The sequence below is a fragment of the Myotis nattereri genome (assembly GCF_964212035.1).
Source record: "Myotis nattereri genome assembly, chromosome: 11".
Taxonomy (NCBI): domain Eukaryota; kingdom Metazoa; phylum Chordata; class Mammalia; order Chiroptera; family Vespertilionidae; genus Myotis; species Myotis nattereri.
The window spans coordinates 36,240,981-36,265,926 of NC_138086.1; the positions used below are offsets into that span (position 1 = coordinate 36,240,981).

General features: G+C 41.9%; 1 protein-coding gene across 3 annotated transcripts in view; it reads left to right on the forward strand.

The window, feature by feature from the left end:
• Positions 1 to 24,946, forward strand: part of CUL1 (cullin 1) — a 101,256-nt gene that overhangs the window by 69,847 nt on the left and 6,463 nt on the right. For all 3 annotated transcript variants that reach the window (XM_081102724.1, XM_081102725.1, XM_081102723.1), the window contains exons 8-16: positions 3,118 to 3,280; positions 4,154 to 4,284; positions 17,192 to 17,299; positions 17,376 to 17,482; positions 19,851 to 19,899; positions 20,494 to 20,625; positions 22,020 to 22,137; positions 23,251 to 23,327; positions 23,683 to 23,814. In XM_081102724.1, coding sequence (XP_080958850.1) covers positions 3,118 to 3,280; positions 4,154 to 4,284; positions 17,192 to 17,299; positions 17,376 to 17,482; positions 19,851 to 19,899; positions 20,494 to 20,625; positions 22,020 to 22,137; positions 23,251 to 23,327; positions 23,683 to 23,814 — 1,017 coding nt within the window. The remainder of the gene's footprint in view (positions 1 to 3,117; positions 3,281 to 4,153; positions 4,285 to 17,191; positions 17,300 to 17,375; positions 17,483 to 19,850; positions 19,900 to 20,493; positions 20,626 to 22,019; positions 22,138 to 23,250; positions 23,328 to 23,682; positions 23,815 to 24,946) is intronic.

The following is a 24,946-nucleotide window of genomic DNA, read 5'->3' on the forward strand; positions in this document are numbered from 1 at the left end:
AAATTCGTATTCTGCTTCCAGCAGCCAAATTGGACTGAATATCCACATACTCTGGGTGTCTCTGTCCCTATTTCTGTGTTATGAGTAGAAGGTCTGGAGGATCTTTGGCTTCTCTTTCTAAGGAGGCTTCAGTGAATGAGCAACCCTGAGCCGCATCAGTATTTTTTTAAATATATTTTTTATTGATTTCAGAGGAAGGGAAAGGGAGAGAGAGATAGAAACATCAGTGATGATAGAGAATCATTGATCAGCTGTCTCCTGCACGTCCCCTACTGGGGATCGAGCCTGCAACCCAGGCATGTGCCCTTGACCAGAATAGAATCTGGGACCCACTCTTCAGTCCATAGGCCAATGGTCTATCCACTGAGCCAAACAGGCTAGGGTGCCACATCAGTATTTTAATGTATCTTGCAGTCTTGCCACTGAGACTAATCTGAGCTACAAAAATACCTGACTACTCTAGGTTTCTAATGTCATTTTAAAAACTTTAAAAATAAACTATGTCTTCAGCAATTTTCAACCTTTTTCATCTCATGACACACATATACTAATTATTAAAATTCTGCAGGACACCAAAAAAATACATTTGTTTGCTGATCTGACACAATAAAATAGGTATAATTTTGACTCATTCACACCAGGCAGTTATCTTTGTGTTGGTTTTCATTTTTTTTTTTTTAATATTTTATTGATTTTTTACAGAGAGGAAGGGAGAGAGACAGAGAGCTAGAAACATCGATGAGAGAGAAACATCGATCAGCTGCCTCCTGCACATCTCCCACTGGGGATATGCCCGCAACCCAGGCACATGCCCCCGACCGGAATCGAGCCTGGGACCCCTCAGTCCGCAGGCCGACGCTCCATCCACTGAGCCAAACCGGTTTCGGCTGGTTGTCATTTTTAAAAATTTGACAATTGAAGGGAAAAGAGGTTGGTCCCCTTGACTAAATAGTCAAGTATTGCATGTTGTTTTTTGTTTGTTAGTTTTTAAAATATATTTTTATTGATTTCAGAGAGGAAGGAAAAGGGAGAGAGAGATAGAAACATCAATGATGAGAGAGAATCATTGATAGGTTGCTTCCTGCATACACCCTCACTGGGATCAAGCCTGCAACCTAGGCATGTCCCCTGACCGGTAATTGAACCGTGACCTCCTGGTTCATAGTTTGACGCTCAACCAATGAGCCATGCCAGCGGGCAAGTATTGCATGTTTTTAAAATTTTGCAGCACACAGGTTGAAAATTGTTTCCTTACCTTTTTTTGTTGTTGTTTTTACTGCAAACTGATTCTAATAGAATTATTAGGGATAGGACAGTTATATTTAGTCATTTTGAATTTGATCTTGGTATTCTAATATACTTTCCTCCAATCCTCCAAGTACAGTGACAATCAAGAGCTTGACTTAAAATCAACAAAGAATGTCATGCCTGAAACCTAATACTACAACAATGTAACACCTAGGACCTTGGTTTCTTTACTTGTGTGTAAAATAAGTGATTGCTGAGGCCCCTTAGGTACCAGTTGCGGTTCCCTTCCCTCTGGGCTGCTGCAGGAAGGGTTTATAGAATGCTTCTACTTTGTAGACCAAGAGGTGGAGAGCCTGTGCCCCCAGAATAAATCAGCCCTGTTTGGGAAGAGATAAAAGCTTGCTGCCGGAGAAGGCAAAGTTTTTAAGAGATGAATTTTTGCTGCCCAAAGTGATTATGTTCTTCTAGGAAATGATTTAACTTAAGACGGAAAGTGGCACTTTGGGGTTTACATGCTCTATATTTCATCAGCTTTAACTCTTAAAGTATCTGGCTTAATGAAATATTAGATAGGAAGCAGCAGGTTCTTAACGTAGAACTTCTGAGTTCAAGCACATAAAGATCTCTTACTGTTTTTTAAAATAACTTTGTAATCAGAAAAAAATACACGTTATCTATAGACTTTTTGGAAAATATAAGTAAAACAAACGTATAAGCCTGGGATGCTGTAATTTAACTAATTAGCTCCTATTGAAATCGTCAAGTTTTTTTATTTCTTCATTTGTAAATTGTTTTTTCCTTTTCCGTGTTTTTATTTGGCTGTACTCATTGATTTTTTCAGAGATTATATATTAAGGATATTGACCTTTCGATACATACTACAGATACTTTTCAAGTTTATTTATTGTTCACAATTAACTATTTAGAATGTACGTGGATCTAACTTCTGTAGTTTAAACAGTTGTCTCATTGTTAAGTCTTGACAGTTGCAAGTTCTAATTGGGGTTTTTTTTATTTTATGTTTTCTTGGTTCTTGGGTGTTTATTCTTCCAGTTGAATTTTTCCAGAGTTCTCCAAAATTATGCCAAATTTAAAAATCATTTGGAGAGTATTGGCATTCTTATATTACAAAATATAGTTTTTGTCTCTCTTATTTCAGATCACCTGAATAATTTCAGACTATCATTAAAATATCTTTTTTGCTTTGGTAATTTAGTAGTTCCTCAGTGAAACTTTACACCACACATATTTTTGCTGTGATGTATTGTAAAATTTATTACTTTGATTAATTTTGCTATTCTGTTAAATTGTATCTTTGTGTTATTTTTCTTTTTGAAGGGCAATGTGAGAAATTGAGACTGATAAGTAATCCAGTAGATTTCAGAGGTGCATAAATTTAATGATTGGCCAGAGATTGGCCATAATGTTTTTCTTAAAATTTAAAAAAAATATGTAATTACTAATAATTATTTCCATGTGGTCATTTTTTCTCCAAGTAGCTTGCAGTCAAAAGTAGTGGTTCTTGGTGTTCTACATATAGTAAGTGTCTATAGGTTTCTCAGTGTCAGATAGAGGTATTACCCCCAAAGGTGAAATGCCACACATAAAAGGAAGAAAATGGATCATTATAACCTCATTAAGTCATTAAAAGAGGAGTTTGAAGGGGAAATGTTATATTGCAGAGAAAATGGAACACATCAGGGACCACTTAAATATGGCTGGGATTCATCCTAAAATCAAAGTACCTCTCCCCTTTTTTTAAAATAGTTTTTTATTAGAGTATGTTTGTGAGTTTTAATTTGACATTTTCCATTTAATAGTTTAAAATAAAAAAGAAATCAGACCTCTCACTTGAATTAACTCCTCCAGGCAGAGGCCCGTCTGCTCGAGGAGCAACGGAGAGTGCAGGTCTACCTCCACGAAAGCACTCAGGACGAGCTAGCGAGGAAGTGCGAGCAGGTGCTCATCGAGAAGCACCTGGAGATTTTTCACACAGAGTTTCAGAACTTGCTGGATGCTGATAAAAATGAAGGTGAGCCTCTGCGACTCCAAACCTGTAGATGCTTATTACGATCTATGGTTTTGAAAGTGGAATTCTTGACTTAGAGTTAACATCATTACAACCATCAGTCAGTTTTTAAAAGATTAATGTCTGAGTGTCTACCTTGTTGTATTGATTTTGGATCTCTGGAGAGTGTTTTGGGTATGACTTGGGGAAGAGCATCTTTTCATGTTTAATTTGAAATATAGCTTGTTCTACGACTTCAGCTTTAAATAATATCACCCTTAATTTCTTCTTGAATATTTTTCTTTTGAAAATTCTTCAAGATGAAAAGGTGATTGATTAATTTGGCTTTCTCTTATCCCTCCCATGTTTTACTGGGATGTGTTAGGAGCTCAGTAAAAGATTGATTTGGGGATTTGGGATTTTTCTTCCTTGGCCGTCATAAACTAACCACATGCCATACATACAATAAATGAGGAATTTTGGGGCCCTTTTGTGACTCATCTGTTTATATAGTTGAGATGGATATTTGTATCTCCTTTAATTATTCATTTTGTACAACAAATGTGTGAGTGCCTATTATGTGCTAGGCATAAATTTTATTTCAATGCTTTAAGAAGCATCAGATGTTTCCTGACAAAAAGATTTTTGTCTATTATGTTAGTGGATTCTTATAGTAAGGGGGGAATATAAACTTACAAAAGCATGACTTCATTGTCATTGCTAGTTAAATATGTAAATGTTAAATACAAAATATTTTATTGTAATTAAGTCTTATTAAGTTAACTTAGTAAGTTAACTTATTTCAGGGTATTGTACATCTCAGTATAAACACATACTTACTGGGGTGGATATGCAGAGTTCACCTCGGTGCATAAAGGTGGTGCCTTCTTCTTTCAGATTTGGGTCGCATGTATAATCTTGTATCTCGAATCCAGGACGGCCTAGGAGAACTGAAAAAACTTTTGGAGACACATATTCATAATCAGGGTCTTGCAGCAATTGAAAAGTGTGGAGAAGCTGCTTTAAATGTAAGTACTATTTAACTTGGAACTGCACTTGGGCCTAAGCGTCTCTACGTCTGAACTGCAGGTGTGTGCAGTGTCTTCGTTCACTAGACTCCCACAGAGAACCTCGTGTGGCTTTTTAAAGACGGTTCACAACACCTATGTAGTAAACACCTCCAGTAACTCTTCTCTGGCGCTTTTTAGGCATTAAGGATGTCATTTCTTTATATATTTTTTCCTTTATGTCTTCTCACTATTACATTCTGTACACAGAAGATTTCTTTCATAGAAGGAACAGGCTTTGTCACTCATAGGCCACAGGCTGTGCCTTTCAGGTGCTTTGACCTGAGAACTGCTCTCCATTGTGCAGGGTGCCAGGTGTTTGGAAGAGTTCTCTCAGCTTTACAGACCCTCCTAGTCGCAGTTATTCCTGCCTCACTGAGGTACTACAGGACAAACCGGCATATTACATTGGAAACCTTGTACACAGAGAAAGAGTCACAGGTGCGATTTAGAACTGGGTGAGTGCTGAACAAAGGAGCAGTTAAGTAACTTTTTAGTGGGTGAGTTTCATAGGCAGGTTACCCCGTGTGTGCCTTCTGGACTGAACAGAGAGAATGGGCAGCATGGTACATCAGAACATTGTACTCTTCATTGAAACTCTTTTGTAAGTCAGATTGTGAAGGTGTGAGCTTGCACGAATGGGCCAGAGCACTATAGATGTGTTCAGTCCTTGGCAATAGTGAGAAAATAATCGTCATTAAAATGGAGGAGGAGGGTGCGCTCCATCCTCTTCAGACTCTTAGGGGCATCTTGAAAGTACAGCTCACACCTTCAGGTGCTCATGTTAAAAAATGGAAGCGCCGGTATGATTGGCCCTAGGCAGGGATATATATAGAGAGAAAGAGAAAGAGAAGGAGAGAGAGAGAGAGAGAGAGAGAGAGAGAGAGAGAGAGAGATTAGATATATAGGTTAGATATATAGATTAGATATAGATTTTTTTTTTTATCTCCCAAAACAACTAGTTACATGATGCTGGCTAGTGTTGCAACTCAGAGGGCCAACAAATGTTACAGATAAAATTGAAATCATTATTTTCGTTCATTCAGCAAGCACTTATGGCATTCCTTAATGTGAAGAATTCTCCATTGATATGCCTTTCATCGAATTCCCGTGACTTCATTTCCAGTTGGCTGTATTTAGTTGACTGGTTCATTTTAAACACATGTCTTCCTTCCTCTAATTCTCAGCACAAAGGTGGCAAATGGATAGTATGTTTCCCCCTCTCGCCCACCTTCTCCTTGGCCTGTGGCAACATTAATAATGTAATCCTATATAATGAGGTAATATGCAAATTGACCCTCACAAGATGGCTGCCTACCACCAGGCCGGCAGGGGGGTTAGTGAGGGATGACCAAAGGACTGAACAAGCAGGCTGTGTGGGGCAACCAGGCCAGTAGGGGATTAGTGAGGGATGACCAAATGACTGAACAGCAAGCTGCATGGGGCAACCAAGCCGGTGGGGAGCAACCAGGCCAGCAGGGAGGGGCAGTTGGGGGTGACCAGGCCGGTGGGGGGCGGGGGCAGTTGGGGGCAATTAGGCTGGTAGTGAGGGATGACTAGGCTGGTGGAGGGGGCAGTTGAGGGCAACCAGGCCAGCAGGGAGGGCAGTTGGAGGGTGACCAGGCCTTTGGAGGGGGTGGGGGGAGTTAGGAGCTACCAGGCCGGCAGGGAGGAGGCAGTTGGGGGCAACCAGGCAGGCAGGCAAGTGATTAGGAGCCAGCGGTCCAGGACTGTGAGAGGGATCCCGGATTGGAGAGGGTGCAGGCTGGGCTGAGCCCCTCTCCCTCCACCTCCCCCGCCCCTGATGCACGAATTTCATGCACTGGGTCTCTAATACGGGATAATTTCCTACTGAGTCTGGATACCAGTCAGAATTCTCTCAAATCAGGAGGCAGCTGGCCCGTCACCTGCAGCAACAGTGACTTTTCTCAAGTCTGTCCTTTCTGAGGAGTCAGAGCGTAGACATGGCATTTCCTTGCTCTCTGAGCATTTTCTTTCCAGTCCCAAAGCTGCCATCTCAGGCTGGGCCCCATTACTTCATCTCGCTAATGATCTTTCATCTCTCCAGTTCCCATTTATTCCTTATAACAGAGCAGTTTAATCTTTCAAAAATGCTACTTAATGCGTTAACAATTTTATTCCACATTCATTTGTTTTAAACAAGGCAAAATACATCCTCTTCCTTACGATGACATAGTAAATCTATAATACTAAACAAAACTGTCTTCTAAGTTGCCTCGTTCTGATTAGCTTCTTTTTCCAGTAGAAGTGTTAGCTCCCAGTGCCCTCAGCACCACCCACTCTGGTTTCCCCTCCTGCCGTCACGTGGCCTGCACGGTGCTCCTGCCTCTCGCAGCATCCCACACAAGTGTGTATTGAAGGTGGTGGTAAAGAGGAGACAACTGCTATGTGGCCACCACCTCCTCTCCAGCTTTGTCCTTATTTATTTATTTACTTACTTACTTACTCTTCACCTGAGGATATGTGTATTGATTTTAGAGAGGGAGGGAGGCAGAGAGAGAGAAACATCGATAAATTGCCTCCCATAAGTGCCATGACCGAGGATCAAACCTGCAGCCTAGGTATGTGCCCTGACTGGGAATCAGACTTGCATCCAATTGGTATACGAGACAATACACCAACCAACCAGGCCATGCAGCCAGAGCTCCATTACTCTTTATTCACATCCTCTCCCTCACTTAAACGGATGGATCCTCACTGTTTTAAAAATACACCTCTGTGCCTGCCATTTCTTCTCTCTGCTTAGACACAGTCCTTTTTTCTACCTGTTACATACCTATTTATCTTTCAGGATCCAGTTTAAATGCCATTTCTTCCATATAACCTTTCTCTATCACCCCTTTGAAATAATAATAGCATGTTAGGTTATTATGTGACATTCACACTCTATGTCTGAAGTCTGTGTAAGAGTCCTCTATAGGGATGGCTTCATCCATCTTTGTGTCCTCAGGACTCCACACAATGCCATGTACAGAATAGTGTCTCAGTATACTTAGCTTTTAATTATACTCCTCATTGTTCCCAGCAGGAATGAGGGCGGCATACACAATATATAAAAGACAGCGGGAAAGGTGAAATAAATTAGAGAGTAGCAAAAGTGATAGGAAATAAGCGAAGCTAAGTGTGAAGTAGTGCTTGAAATGCTTGGAGGAAGTCTGGTGCTCATTAGTGGCGGGTCCCAGATGCACCTCCAGAAACCAGTCGGTAAGAGAGTTTGCCACTGGAGGACAGTCAGCTCCGCGACTCACAGTGGTCACAAAGAGTGGGCCTGGAACTTGGGAATGGATTCCTGGATTCAGAACAGGATACTTTCCCCAGTAATGTGGACAGTCATCAGCGCCACACTTACAAGTAAATATGGCATCGGATCATGGAATGGCTTTATATTTTCCATGACATCCCTTATAGCAAAATGCCAAAATAAAGCTCAGGAACAGCCAAATAATGCACACTTGTAAGTATTTGCTAATGAGTGCTCGGTGACACAGTTGATTCCATATTGAATTTTTAATTAACACACAATTCCACAGCAATGGGGGTTGTCATACTTCCCTATAGAGAGCTGTGTGAATAAACATAAATCAGGTTACAAGTGTTCCATCACTCCCTGTCTTCAGGGGGACATGAAACCGCATCTTGATTTAGTGCCCCAGGTTTACTGGGACTGAGCTATAAGCCAACATCAGCAGATGTGGGCTTGTGAACGCTTGGATGTCCAGGAGGCTGTTAGTCTAACAGTGGGGGTGCTAGGCGGCAGAGACAGGGAACAAAGGAGTTTATTTGCAGCTTTGAGAGAAATTGGGTGCCAACATGGGAAGGGCATCTCAGGAGCTGCTGGGGCTGTTGCTTATGAGAGGAAGCACTTGAAATGGAGAGTTTCACAGGCAGAAGTAAAATCGGGAGCTCTGACCAACATAGTTTTCAGTAGAAGACTAAGCGGTGAATCTAGGCCCCTATCAGCATTAGGGGAAAGTTGTGTGGTTTGGATTGAGAAGTTGAGTTAGAAATCATTGTAAAAGCTCGATTGCATCCTGGCTGGTTTGGCTCAGTGGATAGAGCATTGGCCTACGGACTGAAGAGTCTGGGGTTCGATTCTGGTCAAGGGCATATGCCTGGGTTGCAGGCTTGATCCCCAGTAGGGGGCGTGCAGGAGGCAGCCAATCAATGATTCTCATCATTGATGTTTCTATCTCTTTCTCTCCCTTCCTCTCTGAAATCAATAAAAATATATTTTTAAAAAGTAGGGTATAAAGTTGCTGATAAGGGACATTTAAAGTACTATTTGGCTCCCAAGATCAAAGATGAAGAAGGATCTTAGGCGGTTTTAAAATCCAAGAAAACAAAACTAAGCTCTTTGAGAATTGCTTCTGAGAATTCAACATGCTTTTAAAAGTCTCTTTTGTCACCAAATTTGTACCTGAGTACATATGTAGATAATATTTTCTGTAAATAACCTATTTTCCATTCTTTACCATTGAAAGCATAGTCTCAAGTCAAATCTGGTCTTATTAACCTAGAACTACTTCTGCCTTATATAGAAATAGTTTTTAGGATTTTTATAACTAAGGGTTTTGACTATTAATGCAGTTTTAATTGTGTGTGTTTTTCCAATTTAAATAAAAGTTGTTTGAATTTCAGATATCACAGGACAGTACCTTCATTTGAACCTTGACTGTTGCAAGTATCCTAGGGAATTCACCATTAGTGCTACCTTTTTTGTGTAAACGTTATATATATATTTTTTCAATCTAGAGCAGCCAGATATAAATACATTAGATATAGCCATAAAAATATTCCAAATGCAGTAGGTGACAAGATATTTGTGAAGATTCAGTTGTCAAATTTATTTTTGTATTCTCGCTTGAGCTCACTCACTGGAGCTCAAGAAATGAATGGGAGAATAAACAAATTCTATATGTTTCATTATTTTGTCTTTTGTAAGCAAAAACTAACACTTTTTCAGAAACTTAATGTACTCAAAGTTATGTCGGTATATAAGTATTGTTACAGGACAGTGTTTCTTTAGCCTAGGAACCTTTTACAAGACTTAGAAAGTTACTAGATCTGTGATAGGGCCCAAGGAGTGTTTGCAAAAAGTTTTTTCTCCAGTATAAATAGCTTTATTTGAGACTTACTCCCATAAAGGATGAAAATGGCTTATCTCTTACTGGTGTTGGGTTCAACCGAGAAAGTGAAAAGGCCCAGCAGTTAAACAGGCTATTTAAACATTCCCAGTAATTGTGCTTCAAGGTCACAAATTAGCATCCTATACACTGAAAGCTGTTTTATTACAATCCTTTTTCCCTTATATTTTATGTTTGGATTAAGTAACTGGTTTCTTTGTTGTACCTATACTTGAGTTCTAGTGATTGGACTTCAGAACTCACTGTATCCAGTGGGTAACCATTACCTTATGTTGCCTGGGCGGAAGGAGATTGGCAGCAGAGGGGCCTGATGGAGTTTTTGGAGTGATGAAAACATTTTATCTAGACAGGTGATGGTTCCAAGAATGCATTTGTTAAACCTCATCCAGTTGTATTTTTATGTAAATTATACCTTAATAAAGCTGACATTTAAAAGCTTCAAAAATAAAAAAATAAAATAAAGTAGCTTGATTGCATTTGAACTTACATGAACAGAGTAACAGCAGGACTGGGTGCTTCTGGCAGATTTACATCCAAGGTTCCCTTTCTTCCAGAGTAAACTGCATAAATAACTTAGTCCTGATTTTAACCATTCTGTGGATGGTAATAAGGGAGATTACTCGTGCAGTGCTAAAATCAGCAAGGGAACCTCACATTGGCATCTAACTTGGCCTTGATGACAAGAGATGAAACACACATCCATAAAATTTTAGCTTGTATGAAGAGGCTGGGGTGAGAAAACCCTAAAGAATGGGGCTGATTGTACTATTTTTTATTTTGAATATGTTTGAAAGTTTTTTAAAAAAAGAAGTTGCCAGTTTGGATGCAGTGGATGTAGAAAAGGGAAAGAGGCAGAAAGGGAAGGAGCTGCTTGAGGGTAAAAGAAGCCGTTTTGTACGCAACTCAAGACTAATTACACAAAGAATTAGTGGAAGCTGATGTGTAAATGGTTCAGAAGGCATAGCGCTAAACTGGTGAGTTTATTTTCTGTCTTGCCATGGAGTGGAGAGAATGATCATTTTCTCGAGAAGAAAAAGCACACAGGTGTCCATTTTTAGTCTAGGATAATCAGGCTATGAAAAGATTCATTGTTTCATATTTACATTCAGGATAAACTCTTTTTTTCTTTCGTCTGTAGGGAAGACTTTAATCCTTTCACAAGTAAGCCCATTATGGGAGCTGCTGCTTGTCCAAATCTGACTTTATACCCACATCAGACTAAATTTTGGGTTAATCTTTGCCATATATTTTTAATTTCTGAGTTGGCCCCTGCTTGGCTCAAGACCAGAGACAGCCCCTGACCTGGTGTCTCACCAGCAGCACCTGTTGAGATAAGCAGCCTCCCTCTTACCTCCTGTGTGCACTGCACCTCTTCCTGAGCTCACTTCTGAAACATCATTCTTTTTTAAAATATATATATATATTTTATTGATTTTTTACAGAGAGGAAGGGAGAGGGATAGAGAGTTAGAAACATCGATGAGGGAGAAACATCGATTGGCTGCCTCCTGCACATCTCCTTACTGGGGATGTGCCCACAACCAAGGTTACATGCCCTTGACTGGAATCGAACCTGGTACCCTTGAGTACGCAGGCCGATGCTCTCTCCACTGAGCCAAACCGATTAGGGCAGAAACATCATTCTTCCTCTTAAAGAAGTCACAGTTTTTCCTGGCAAGTCTAACTTAGTTCCACTTTCAGCTCTAGCCGGTTTGGCTCAGTGGATAGAGCATTAGACTGCAGACTGAAGCGTCCCGGGTTCAATTCTGGTCGGGGGCACATGCACATCTTGGCAGGCTCAGTCCCCAGTAAGTAGAGGGTGTACAGGAGGCAGCCAATCGATGATTCTCTCTCATCATTGATGTTTGTATCTTTATTTCCCTCTCCCTTCCTCTCTGAAATCAATTTTTTTAAAAAAAGTTTAGTGTTTTCACCTCTGATCTCTCAGTGCTTGGTCAACTTAGAGCTCAGCACGTATAGAGTTAATACTAAAGGGCAACGTCTGTGTGAGCTGTGAGCGAGAACGCAGGGGATAACCAGGGTGGGATGGGGGCAAGGGCGGAAATAAAAGCCCAGAGTTCCATGACTGAGATCAGGAATTTGTAGAGGTTTATCAGAATCCACAGGTAATAATCAGTGTAAAGATTTATTAATTATAGTCTGAGACTAAGTAAAAAGTAGCCCATGGACAGAGGATAAAAGGATGAGAATAGAAAGTCCTGCGAAAATTGTTAGGTTTTTGTCTTGGCATTTTAAACTTTAAATCATTCTCAGTCAGAAAAACAGCTGATTTCTGCGGATAGAAAGAGGTTGGATGATGGAGTAGAAAGGCTCATAAGAAAATGGGAGAATATTGTACAGTGGAACCTCATTTCTCGAACTTACTTCATTCCACATGGCTGTTCGAAAGCCGAATCATTTTTTCCCTGTTGCAAATAAATTGAATTAACCCATTCCAGACCCCCAAATGATTCCATTTTAACCTTTCTTGTATACAGTACTCATCTAATGTACTGTTTAACCTATGAATAAGCACTTTAAAAACAAAAAGGACATGAAATTTAAATGAAAGTTTAATAAAGAAAGGAAATGTACAGTAAAAATGAAAAATTAATATTATTCACAGCACAATATCCCGAGGTTTTAACAGCGGTAAACTGACTCATGCTCCGTTGTTGCCTGAGAGCCTTGTAACACCATAGAGCTCTCAGCATGAAAGGTTGTCAGGCTGAGAAGCGAATTGTTTGAGATGGGAGACGTTCAAGAATCGAGGTTTGACTGTATTAGTATTTGAGCCCTCTCATCTGCCAGTTTGGTGTGGGGTTTTTTCTATTAGTTAATATCAAAGTCAATTAATTTTATTCCCTATTGCATACAGGCTGGCAATGGGGGAACGGCTCAGAAACACACTGAGTGATGGGGAAAGCCAACCCAGGTTAAAATTCCCACAGGTCATTGTCAAAGTGTGTAATGTGTATGCCTGCGGATTGTTACCCGTTTTCTCTGCAGTTGATGGTTTGTGGTTGTTCTTTCTCTGAAATTCTGCTCTGTTTTGTACGAAGATAATGTTACTCCAAAGACCAAGTGCTAGTGCTTATGGGGAAAAGTCTTGTGCCACCCCCAAAGAATTGCATGGTGTATTTTTGTTAATCGGTGAGATTTCATTTCTTCCCTTTTCCTCCTCAAAGTAAAGTGGCCTCAAGGGAAGGCCATCAGCATCGAGCGAGGCCCGTGTCCTGCGGTGCTCTGTGATGGTGACTGGCCGTCCTCAAGGACTGTCTTCAGCTCCTTTGTAACGGAGCTTTGTTCAGTCCTGACTGGACAGGAGGTGTGGTACCTCAGGTGGCTCTGGGCGACAGCAGGTTTCCAAGGAATGGTCAGATCTGTCATTGGAGAGCGCCACCTTACAGGCCTGCAATGCGGAGGGTGTCCCCTCAAGCCTGTTGCACCTTGACATACCTCTTCTGGCTGAGTGAGGATATTATTTAGGGTTCCCAGTGATCCGCCGAGTCTGCTCTGAGACCTGCCAGCTCTTGGGGGACCAGGCCCACATACCTCTTCGAGTGCCATGTGCACTTCGTTGTCTAAAATAGCATCAGATAGGTGAGTTCTGTGAGGCTTCATCCTTTTAGTGGGAGTGTGTGGAATAAAAGGTAATGATTCCATAATGCTTAGGTTTCTGATTTAGTGTCATAAGAGAGTTGGTGGGTGTCACTACCCTAGGCTTACCCGTAGCAGGTGTCAGTGGAGTGGACAGGGTCTTGGCAAGAGAGGCTGCCCTTAGCCCACGACTCACGGTGTGGTTGGTGTTCAGTGGGGTTTAGGTCTGGTATGTAACAGGGTGGCCTAACCTATCTTGGAAGTTCAGAGAGTTTCCCTGAGAAAATACTCAAAACCAATAGAAGAGTTAGAGCTAATAAGACAAGGGCAGGTGGGGAGGGGGGCCTACACAGCAAAGACACTGCATGGTAAACACGACCCATTCTAAGAACCAAGAGGTCTGGGCTGACAGGAGGGGAAGTGGTACCTTAGAGCCATATTGATGGTACCTTCTGGATCTTGAGTCCAGAGGAAACCAGGGGAGGGAATAAGCATGAAACTGACAAGATCAGGTTCTGTTTATCTTTTTTCTTTCTCCCCCCCCCCCCAAAAAAAAAAAAAACAGAGGGGAAGGGAGAGAGAAAGACATTAATTTGTTGTTCCACTTATTTATGTATTCATTGGCTGATTCTTGTATGTACCTTGACCAGGGATCGAACCTGAAACCTTGGGGTCCAGGCTGATTTCTGTTTCTAAAACTCAGTATTGTGTAGAAATGCACTGACAGGATGAAAGTGGCTGTGAGTATGTCAGTTAGGTTGGTAGGTAGTTGAGATGGAGAATGATACGGGTAGTGTGGTGAGGTGGAGGGAAGAGAGAGTTAGCAAGAAAGACTTTGTAATGGACGGGTTTTGTGTGTGTTCATTATTGAAGCTGGGTGAGGAGCACAGGGGGTGCATTTTACTATTCTTTGTCGTTGTAAACATATTGGAATTTTTTCCCACACTGTGCAGTTGAAAGAAAAGAAATGGAAGCAGAGCATTTGAGATCTCTCTTCCCAGTGTACTAGTATGTTGTCAGTTTGACTCAAATAAACTATTATAAAATTTCAAAAACAAAAAAAAAGGAAAGGGAAAGTGGAGAGAGAGCAATTCAGGAGAGGTTCAGGAGCTGGGAGACAAGAGGCTCCCTCCCCGCCCCCAGGATAGGGGTGTGAGCTCAGTGGGGAGTTGAACAGGCTCCCTCAGGGACGCCCCGGAGTGGTGTCAGGTTTCTTACATGGAGAGCTCTGTATACTGAATACAGAGTGGCCATGAGCAAAATGGTCACTGCTCCCTTCACTTTTTAAACATTGAAAGTCCTCATTTCCTTGACAACGCATTTGATCCAACCGATGTTCCCTCCCGCTCCCATATAACCAAGCAGTGGTGCCCTCTGAAACACCTGAAGATCCTCGTCTACCTCAAGATAGTCAATCGCCCTCTGAACGCCTTTTCTCTAAGGGGCACTGCTGACTGCCCTTCCTTAAAATCCTCTCCTCTGTGTTATTCCAGTGTGTGCCCGCCTCCATCTGCCCTTGTCAGGTTCCTAAGTGCCTGTTGTCTGGATCTCAAGTGCTGAATTCAGATTCCCAAGGCTCAGTACTGCCGCACACTCTTCCCCTAGTAGTTTCCATTCAAACTCTGACTTCTCACCAGCCAGACTCCTGGCTGCAACTCCTCCTGTATTAGAAGGAATCTTGAAATTGGAGTCTGCAGACATCTATGCCCTTGGGGAAGATATTTTGAGGGATTTATATTTTTCTAAATCCTGAATCTAAGAAAAATTGATCAAGAAAACAAAGGAGCCGAAACCGGTTTGGCTCAGTGGATAGAGCATTGGCCTGCGGACTGAGGGGTCCCGGGTTCGATTCCGGTCAGGGGCATGTGCCTGGGTTGCGGGCATATCCCCAGTAGGAGATGTGCAGGAGGCAGCTGATTGATGTTTCTCTCTCATCGATGTTTCTAACTCTCTATCTCCCTTCCTCTCTGTAAAAAATCAATAAAATATATTAAAAAAAAAAAAAAAGAAAGAAGACAAAGGAAAGCAGCATAATTCTCCTGCCAGTATAATAGTCAACACAGATATTCCTGGTTCAGAGGACTCCATTGATGACAGTCCAAGGCTAGGGTAGGGGCACCGGTGTGTGCAATGGAAGTTGAAGGTCATGAGGGCCCAGGCCTGGAGCATGTGCTAGAAAGCCATTCAGCCTTGTGGGTGATGCTAAGTTAGAGATGTGAGTGGCCCTTTCTGTGGCTAAGGGTGAGTCATTCTTGCAAATAAAATAAATATTAATATGTTGATGTACATAATATACTTTCTATAAATCCTGTGAGATCGTGGGAGAAGTAGCAAGTTTTGGGAGCAAAACAAGTCCTTAGATTGGTGATTTCGATGTACGGTTTTGTAATGTGTTGATCTTGACCTTGACGGAGGCGACAGCTCATGCCCTCTAACTGGGTTTTGTGTGACCTTGAATGTTATCTTATTCTACTACTCCCCAATAATGCTAGTATTTGGATACTTGCTGTAGGATAAAGTTCTTTGTAAATAACAAAAAATGCAAAAAATAAAATATGTGAATGTTGTAAAATAAATAGACATTAACTCAGAAAGCGATCTAAAATCTGAATTGGCAAAAGCATTAGTAATTTCAAAGCAAAACCAAAAGTGAGTCCAGCAGGCACTATTTTCAGGTTAAAGAAACATGGAGTGCAATGTGTGCCCACCAGGAGGTGTTTTGGGAGGTGCTCTGTGAATGGAGGATGTTTTTCCATGTCTGGAATAGTTGTCATCAAACAAGAGTAAGATGAGCACATGGGGTAGTTAATGCTGCTGCTTTATAAGATAGACAACGTTTAAGTAGTAAATACATGTGGTAGTAGCTTCCAATACCTCACATGATTTTTGTGTATGCAATTATTTTGTGTATGTTCCCTTTTAATATGTTCTCTTCTCAAACGTCTGTATCAGGTAGAGGCCACTGTACATATTGAGATTAATCTTGTCACAATACATTTGTTCATAGTAACAGTGAACCTTGCATTTTTATTGTAATAGAAAACCTCTGAAACTCTTACTATAAGTTTATCACAGAACAGGGATTTGCTCTTAATGTTTGTTTATTACTATTGAAAAACAAGTAAATAAAGCATTACAAAAATGCAGAATAGTTAAAATTTGGGGAATTCTGGTTTCTCATTCCTGAATTCTCAAGTTTAGTATCTGTCAGGAAATTGAAAACCAGTTAAGCTCCCTGCCCCTCAGGCCTCTCCTGCCCAGGCTCAGCCTCAGCACCAGCCTCTCCTGTCCTCCGACTTGTCCCCCACGTGTCTCCCAGCAGAGCCCTGGAGGAGATGCTGATTTGGGAGTTGGGCTCCCTGGGTTCCAGCCTGATTCTGCCACCAGTTAATGCCTTGACCAGATGCTTCACCGTGACTTAGTTTCTTCATCTGTAAAATGGGGATATAGATAGGACCAACCTCACGGGGTGACTGTGACCGTCCCTCAGCATCAGCTGCTCTGTTCTTATCATCACTTGGGCCTATTTTCCTTCTGCATCGCTCCAGAATCCCGTGTCTGACCTTTCCATTCTGTTTCCAGTATAATGTTTCTCTGTCTATAGACCCCAACTGCCTGCCTGTCTCCTAGGCTCTGGTCTTTCTCCTCCTAGTTCCCTTGATTAGTCCATGGAGTCTTCTGTTTGGTCAGTGAGCAAGTCAGCCCTCACTGCCAGGTCCGGCCCCCACCCTGAACCCTGCATTCCTCAGCACCGCCTGCCAGCTGACTTCTCAGTAACTGGCCGATTGCTCTCCCCAGCCCAGAGTCCAGAATGTGAACTGTTAACAAAAAAAAGTGGCAAGCAAAGCTATCCCTTTGATAATGTTGTTTTCTGTGATCCCTTTGACTTTTCAAATAATTTTAAAAATCACTGTTTTTCATACAAGCTTGAAATGAATATTTAATTTCAGATGTGGGGAGTATATTTTACTATATCCATAAAGAAAATGCCCTATGTGTCTTGATAATGGAACCAAAACTATTTCTTGATCTTACTCATTAACATTGAAGAAGTATATCAATTTAATCCCCAGTGACCATCTTTTGTTTGTTTCCCTACACAAGGATCCCAAAATGTACGTGCAGACAGTGCTGGATGTTCATAAAAAGTACAACGCCCTGGTCATGTCAGCATTCAATAACGACGCGGGCTTCGTGGCCGCCCTGGACAAGGTGGGTGTGTCAGCACGCGGCTTTCCATGGAGGAGGCGACAACGCGGCCCTCTAACTGGGTTTTGTGTGATCGCAGGCTTGTGGGCGCTTCATAAACAACAACGCTGTCACCAAGATGGCTCAGTCGTCCAGTAAGTCCCCCGAGTTGCTGGCTCGATACTGTGACTCCTTATTGAAGAAGAGGTACAGTGACTCCTGTTTTTCTTAACAAACCTCTTAAAGTCTCGACTTTCATTGAGGCATTAAAATTTGTATCACATTTGACATGCAGGAAATTGTAATTTTTGTATCTCGAGAAAATACTTTAAAGCTAATAATCTTTGTCTCCTAAAGGAAACTCCATACTGTTTGTTGCATGCCCAGGTCATTTTTTTTCTTATATAACTAATGTCTTGAAAACTTGCAGGCTGCATGGCCCATTTGGGTAGTCACACTGGCTGTGGCAAGGGTGGCCGTGACAGTGCAAAGTAGCCGTTTCTCTTCCATCTGCTGGTTGTTTCTTTTCTACTAGTCGAGCTATTTCCAGTTGAGAACTTGTGGCTACAGCCTCTCCCGCACACACCCCCACCCCCACCTCACCCCCCCCCACCCCGGCTGCTTTCAAAGCAGAAGGTGCTCCATGTACTGTGGTACTTTGGTTCCTGTGAACTTTTATCTTTACATAGTGAGTTTGTCCTATAGTGGTTCCATATTCTTTATATTTTAACCGTCTTATTTCTCAACCAGTACTTATGCTATTGAAGTATGTATTAAGAGCCAGAGGCAGCATAATCTACTGTGATTCTCTCCTAGGTTGTGTTTTTTGAAGTTCTCACTAACTTCATGTTTCTGGTGTAGTTTTCCTCAGCTTCTTCCACTTGAATGGCTTCTTGTTTTACGGTTCCAGTCATCACAGCAACAAACGTTGCATAGCTTGCATAACCCCGTTACGAAAAAGACCAAGGCCAAAACCGGTTTGGCTCAGTGGATAGAGCGTCGGCCTGCAGACTGAAAGGTCCCAGGTTCGATTCCGGTCAAGGGCATGTACCTGGGTTGTGGGCACATCCCCAGTGGGAGATGTGCAGGAGGCAGCTGATCGATGTTTCTCACTCATCGATGTTTCTAATTCTCTATCTCTCTCCCTTCCTCTCTGTAAAAAATCAATAAAATATATTTAAAAAATAAAAAAAAATAAAAAGACCAAGAATACCTCCACGTACCTAGAAAAAGACAGCAAACCAAACTCACTTAGAGTTGTGGAATCTGGAGTAAAATGTTAGCAAACTAAATTTATCTGTGAACTGAAAAATAATTCTCTAGGACATAGTGTAGCTTTCTTGGAATGTAAGGATGGCTCAGCAGTAGCAAATCTGGCGTAATTCACTGTATGAAGAACTGTGTCTTCCAGTGGGCATGGGAAGTGTTTGATAAGGTTAATCACGATCTCTGACTTCATCAGAAAGACACATGCCATGGCCAGTGAGATTGAGTAGGTGGTTTTTCTCCTAATCATTGCACAGCTCATGTATAACTTACAAACTCTAGTCAGATCCTCTGGGGTATTCATTTCAGGACTGAAAACGGACTTTAAGTTAGAATGCCTCTTCGGCTTGACTTCATATTTTAGGTACATAATATTAAAATTTTCAATATTTTTAATATGGAGGTACCCTGATAGGACCTCATTTTGTTTATTGGGCAGAGTATACTGTCTTTTAAATCTGTTGTCTTTTGATGAATAGCTCTTACCAACTCTCTTGATTTCTGCATTGAGGCCACTAAAGCAGACAGAATGGCAGAGGGTTCCATTAATGAGCATGTGCTGCTGCATGGAGTCGAGTAGGTGCTAAGTTAAGCGGCTACAGGACAGAGAAGCAGCCCTGACCCGTGGGTTTGGAGAGCAGGGTGGGTTCTGAGCTGACGGCTGTCTGGAAACAGCTCTTCAGCACCTTGTTGGTGGCCGGGCCATCTTCTATGATTTGTGGCGGCGTATTTAGAAAGGTCTCTCGTAGTAAAACCTTAACATCTTCACTAACTCGGAAATCACCTTGTGATGAATATTTCTTGGTAGAATACAATGAATAAATCAGTTATTAAAGGACAGCCATCCGTTTTGTAGGCATAACTACAAACAGAAGATAACACTTTAATAGTAGTTTAAACTCTTTCATTATTAGGTCATTAAAAGGAAACTACGTCTTTTTTTCTTTTAAGTTGAAGCATGTTGTAGAGGCAATTAGAAAAGTATTTCCTTATATTTAAATGGATTATATTACAGGAAAACTTGATTCAGAATGTTTCATTAACTTTTTAATTTCTTTTGTTGATTTTCATCCTGGATATTCTACATAGTTGTTTCACAATCTGTCTTTCCATGATAGTTGCAGTGTAAGGTTGTTACCAAACGGCCATAGTAGGAAATGGTGACTTCCCCCTTAATGGACCAGTCTGAAGGAAGCTGATTATTTCAGTGTTCAAACCACATTCTGGTTTAATAGTTTGGCTAAGTGGCGCTTGTTGATGAAATGTTTGCTGATTTGTTCTAAAACATTGCCTTTTCCTTAAATTTCAGTTCCAAGAACCCAGAAGAAGCAGAACTAGAAGATACACTCAATCAAGTGGTAAGATGCTTAATAGTCATACCCATTTTAGTGGCCATTCATCTGACAGTTGTTTTAAGGTTATTTATATAAGGGCACTTGAAATATGAAAAATAATGGGATCATTTACTTTATTTTGAATCTGTGGTTTGCTCCTTAAATTTGAGTCATTAATCCTTTTTAAATTTTATTTTATATTTTTATTGATTTCAGAGAGGAAAGGAGAGGGAAAGAGAGATAGAAACATCAGTAATGAGAGAATCATCGATAGGCTGCCTCCTACATGCACACCCCCTACTGGGGATCGAGCCCACAACTTGGGCATGTGTCCTTGATTGGAATCGAACCTGGGACCCTTCAGTCCGCAGGCTGATGCTCTATCCACTGATCCAAACCAGCCAGGGCTGCGGCATTAATTTTAACATTTGTACATTCCACATAGTACTAAGTCCAGACCAAACCAATGTTATTTAATTATGTTGTCTATGAGTATATTTAAAGACTATGGGGCAGCATTATTTTGCCGTGATACCAAGCCAGATAAAGTATATGTGTTGGCCCTGACACGCATCAGACTGGGAGGCCCTCAGTGTGCTCTTTCTATGGCTTTGCCAGATGGTTGTCTTCAAGTACATAGAGGACAAGGATGTGTTCCAGAAGTTCTATGCGAAGATGCTGGCCAAAAGACTCGTGCACCAGAACAGTGCGAGTGATGATGCCGAAGCAAGCATGATCTCCAAATTAAAGGTAAAGTTCGTCTTTTCCTGAAACAATCTCTTTCTTAAGCCATTACTAAAGTTTGTAGTTTCCCCAGAAATATTATTATTAGTTGGGCAAAGCAATTCATCAGTGTATAACGAGGAGTTTGTATAGGGTGAGCTCTGCTGAAAACGTGCCAGAATCACATAACAAGTCTAGGTCCTCCCTCAGACCTGCCCACTCTTGGGGCCTTCTTTTTTATGTATATAATATATTTTTATTGATTTCAGAGAGAGGGAGAGAGAGAGAAACATCAGTAATGAGAGAGAATCATCGATCGGCTGCCTCCTGCACGTCCCACACGGAATGGAGTCGGCAACCCGGGCATGTGTCCTGATGAGAATCAAACCGTGATCTCCTGGTTCATAGGTTGACGCTCAACCACTGAGCCATGCCAGCTGGGCTCTTAGGGCCTTCTGTTCCTGCCTGGCCTGACTGCTCTGCCCACCACCTGAGCGCAAGCACCGGCCCATCAGGATTGCACAGCATGGCGTGCCCGCACACACTGCTGTTGGCTTTGGATGATTGGGTGTTTGGCTTTGCTCTGGCTTTGGTTGTATCTGCAGGACAGAAAGTCATTTTACTTTGCTATTGAGAAGTTTTTTCTTTCTTCCCAGCCTCTGCATGTAGCCTGCATTTGTTTCCAGGCTTTCTGGCCTGTCAAGTGTTGTTATGTCTTAGAGCTATTTCACTTTGACCTGCAATTATATTTATGTGGGTGTCTCACTTAGCGTGGGCCTCATTAAAAAATACCATAACTGGGTAGCTTAAACAACAGAAATTTATTTCTCACAATGATGGAAGCTGGGAAGTTGGGGCTGGCTAAGGTTGTTTCTGGTGAGGGCTCTCTTCATGGATTGCTGATGGTCACCTTCTTACCATGTCCTCACATGGCAGAGAGAGTAAACTTGCTGGTGCCTTCCTAGAATGGCTATTCCTTCGTGGAAGTTCATCCATGTGGCCACATCTAAACTTCACGATCTCCCTGTGGCCCACCTCCAGGCACAATCACGTTGGGGGTTGGGGCTTCAACATAGGAATTTGGGGGACATAGTTCATTCCATAGCAGCGGTTAAGCAACATAGACAAATTATGTCACCTGTGTGTTCTGCCAAAGAGTCACAAATTCTTGACCTTAGATGCTCAAGTGATAGTTATCCTGTGTATAATGACTTAACTGTTCCGTTTATACCTCTGTTATTTAATGGTATATTAATCAAACCAGTGCATATTTATACCGTGAAATGTAGTTAACTGGCACAAGCTTTAGTAGTAATTTAACAATGAAGCATGTGTCATGTACTGTGATTGCTCGCAGATTCCCTTGTGTACGTTTATATTTCTATGGAAGTTAATAAGACCATTATCTGGGTCTATTTCAGCAAGCATGTGGGTTTGAGTATACCTCTAAACTTCAGCGGATGTTCCAGGACATTGGCGTGAGCAAAGATTTAAACGAACAGTTCAAAAAGCACCTGACAAATTCAGAGCCACTGGACTGTGAGTATCTGCATGTTCACAAGCTCCTTTTACAGGCAGTGTTCTGAGCAAAGTCGTGCCCTTTATAGCAAATGAGAGAGATGGCAGTTGTCAAGTCAGGGTGGTGGATCCTATCAAAAATCCAAGCATAGACAAACAAGGAGTTCCTCCCAGATGCTCTGCTCTACTCCTGATTCCTGTGCGACATTAGCGATGATGGAAGTGTGCTGGCCTCTCCCAGGGGCCTATACTGAGCATGGCTTGCAAGGAGTTTGGGCAGCTGAGTTGGTGGCTACATCCAGGTCCTCAGCCGAGAACTCTTCGATTTGCTGGCATGGCCCCCCTACCACAAGTACCTGCCAGCTCAGGACTATTTTTATGATTTTTATGATTATTTTTAATCCTCACCCAAGTACATGTTTTTATTGATTTGAGAGAAAGAAAGAGAAACATCGCTCAGATGCCACCCATGCACGTCCCAATCGGGTCGACCCTGCAGTCTGGGCATGTGCCCCAACTGAGAACAAACCTATAACTTTTCAGTGTTTGGGACAATGCTCCAACCAACTGACCTGTACCAGCCAGGGCTAATTATTTTTTTTAATCTTAGTTCGGATCCATTCTAAAAAATTTTTTTTCTTCGTATAAGAAACTGATTTGTTCATATAGATAACAAAGTCCAACTAATATAGAGCAGGTGGCTTCAGGTGGGCATTGGGAGCTAGGACAGGCTGGGCTTGTAAGTGTAGCTTATACTGACGTCATCAGTCATTTTGTCTTTCTGAAAACGGGGGGTTCTCCCAAAGTGAAGGAACTATTCCATTGCTGACTTAACAGCTGAGCAGTGGCCTGGTGGCAGCTGTTTGTGTGCTGCGTGGCTGTGTGCGTTCGGGTGTCCATCTGTGCCTCGACGACAGCAGATGAAGGAAGCAGGCCTCTGATGTCCTGATTCCGAGTTAGGCGTGAAACAAAAAAACACTTCAGAGGAAAAGAATTTCTGGTTTTCCTTGAATAAATAATTGAAATTAAATTCTGAGTTTTATATTGAAGCAGGATTTTGACTGTGTTTTAATAAAGAGTGTTTTCCATTTTCTAAGACTAATGAGTTGTCTCCCTGATTCCCACCCACCCCAGTGGACTTCAGTATTCAGGTGCTGAGCTCCGGCTCGTGGCCCTTCCAGCAGTCCTGCACGTTCGCCTTGCCGTCAGAGGTGAGTGTGCCCTCTCTTCTGAGGGCAGGTGGGCCTGTGAAGGCCTTCCTGCTGGGCCACGTGCCACGCAGTCCTGTGGCTGCCTCTGTTCCACTCAGAAGAGTGCCTGCCTTCCCTCCCGCACATGGGACCTAGTGAGGGCTGTGACGAACATCATGACTGGTCCCACCTGTCTAAAGTAGAAACCTCTTTTGATTATACCTTCAAATGTTTAGTTTCCTATGCTTTGCAAGAGTCCAACGCATGGCATTTGTATTTTACTTTGATGTAAGCACTGACTTTGTAAACTCGGAATAGTGTTTATCTGAAAAACATGATGAGATGTGTATTCACATAATGCTGTCCCTTCCTCCAGCTGGAACGTAGCTACCAGCGATTCACTGCTTTCTACGCTAGTCGTCATAGCGGCAGGAAGTTGACATGGTTGTACCAACTCTCCAAAGGAGAACTGGTCACAAACTGCTTCAAGAACAGATACACTTTGCAGGTAGGTCACCTTCTTATTTTGAAATGTTTTTTAAGTCTAAATGAAGATAAGACAAATTGTAGAAATCAGAATCCAGTGATTTATGCTAGAGTTCAGCTTCTGGGAAAATAGAATAGAGGTTAAGGAAACAGTGTGGATCTTAGAAGTCAGAGGAGCTGAGTTCTCTTTCTGGCTAAGGGACAAGTTACTTACTGATGATGCTGAGTCTCACCAGTTTTCTGTTCCATAAAATGAGGATGTAAGTGCTTCTGCTTCAGAAAATTAAATGAAATAATGTATCAATAATTGTTTGGTACAGCTCCTGCCTGCCACACATCAAGTGTTCAGGTGGTAGCTTAGTAAGCTGGAGTTTTCTGTATTTAATTGTGATAATAGTTTCCTTCTTAAAAAAATACATTTTTATTAATTTCAGAGAGAGAAACATCAATGATGAGAGAGAATTATTGATCCCCTGCCTCCTGCACATCCCCTATTGGGGATCAAGCCCACAACCCAGGCATGTGTTCTGACCAGAATCAAACTGTGGCTTCCTGGTTTGTGGGTCAACGCTCAACCACTGAGCCACACTGGCTGGTCAGTTCGTTTCCTTTGACAAAGGGGTTTCACATCAATAATAACTGTCGGTGCTTATGACAACACTGAGCGCTGAGTAATAATAACCTCCAGTTTTGGTCTTTTCCCTCAAAGAGTCCAGGTTCTTTCTACTTGAACTTTAGTGCAGGGTGGGCCTCACAACTAAGAGCTTTGCTTACCCTCTGAGAATGTCTCACCCTCATAGGTCAGTTTTTACGTGTTAAGAAACTTACGAATGCTTATTGCAGGCTCACACTCTGCTCAGTAAACTCTCAGTAATCCACTCTGATAAAATAGCTAAAATGTATACCATCTGCTACACTAGGTCCAGAGGTCTCGATCAACTTGAATGTAATGTACTATACAACTGAAATTTTGTTTTCTTTATCCCCAAATACACATAGAAGAACTCGTGAGTTCATACTTTAGTCCCTAAAGTGTCAATGCCCTTTCTTTGACCAGGTGGACACTCAGCAAGGGATATGATGTTGGCCATGACACTGTGGCACAGGGGAGCTTGAGATCTGGCAGTGACCCTGCTCTTCACTGCCCTTGTATT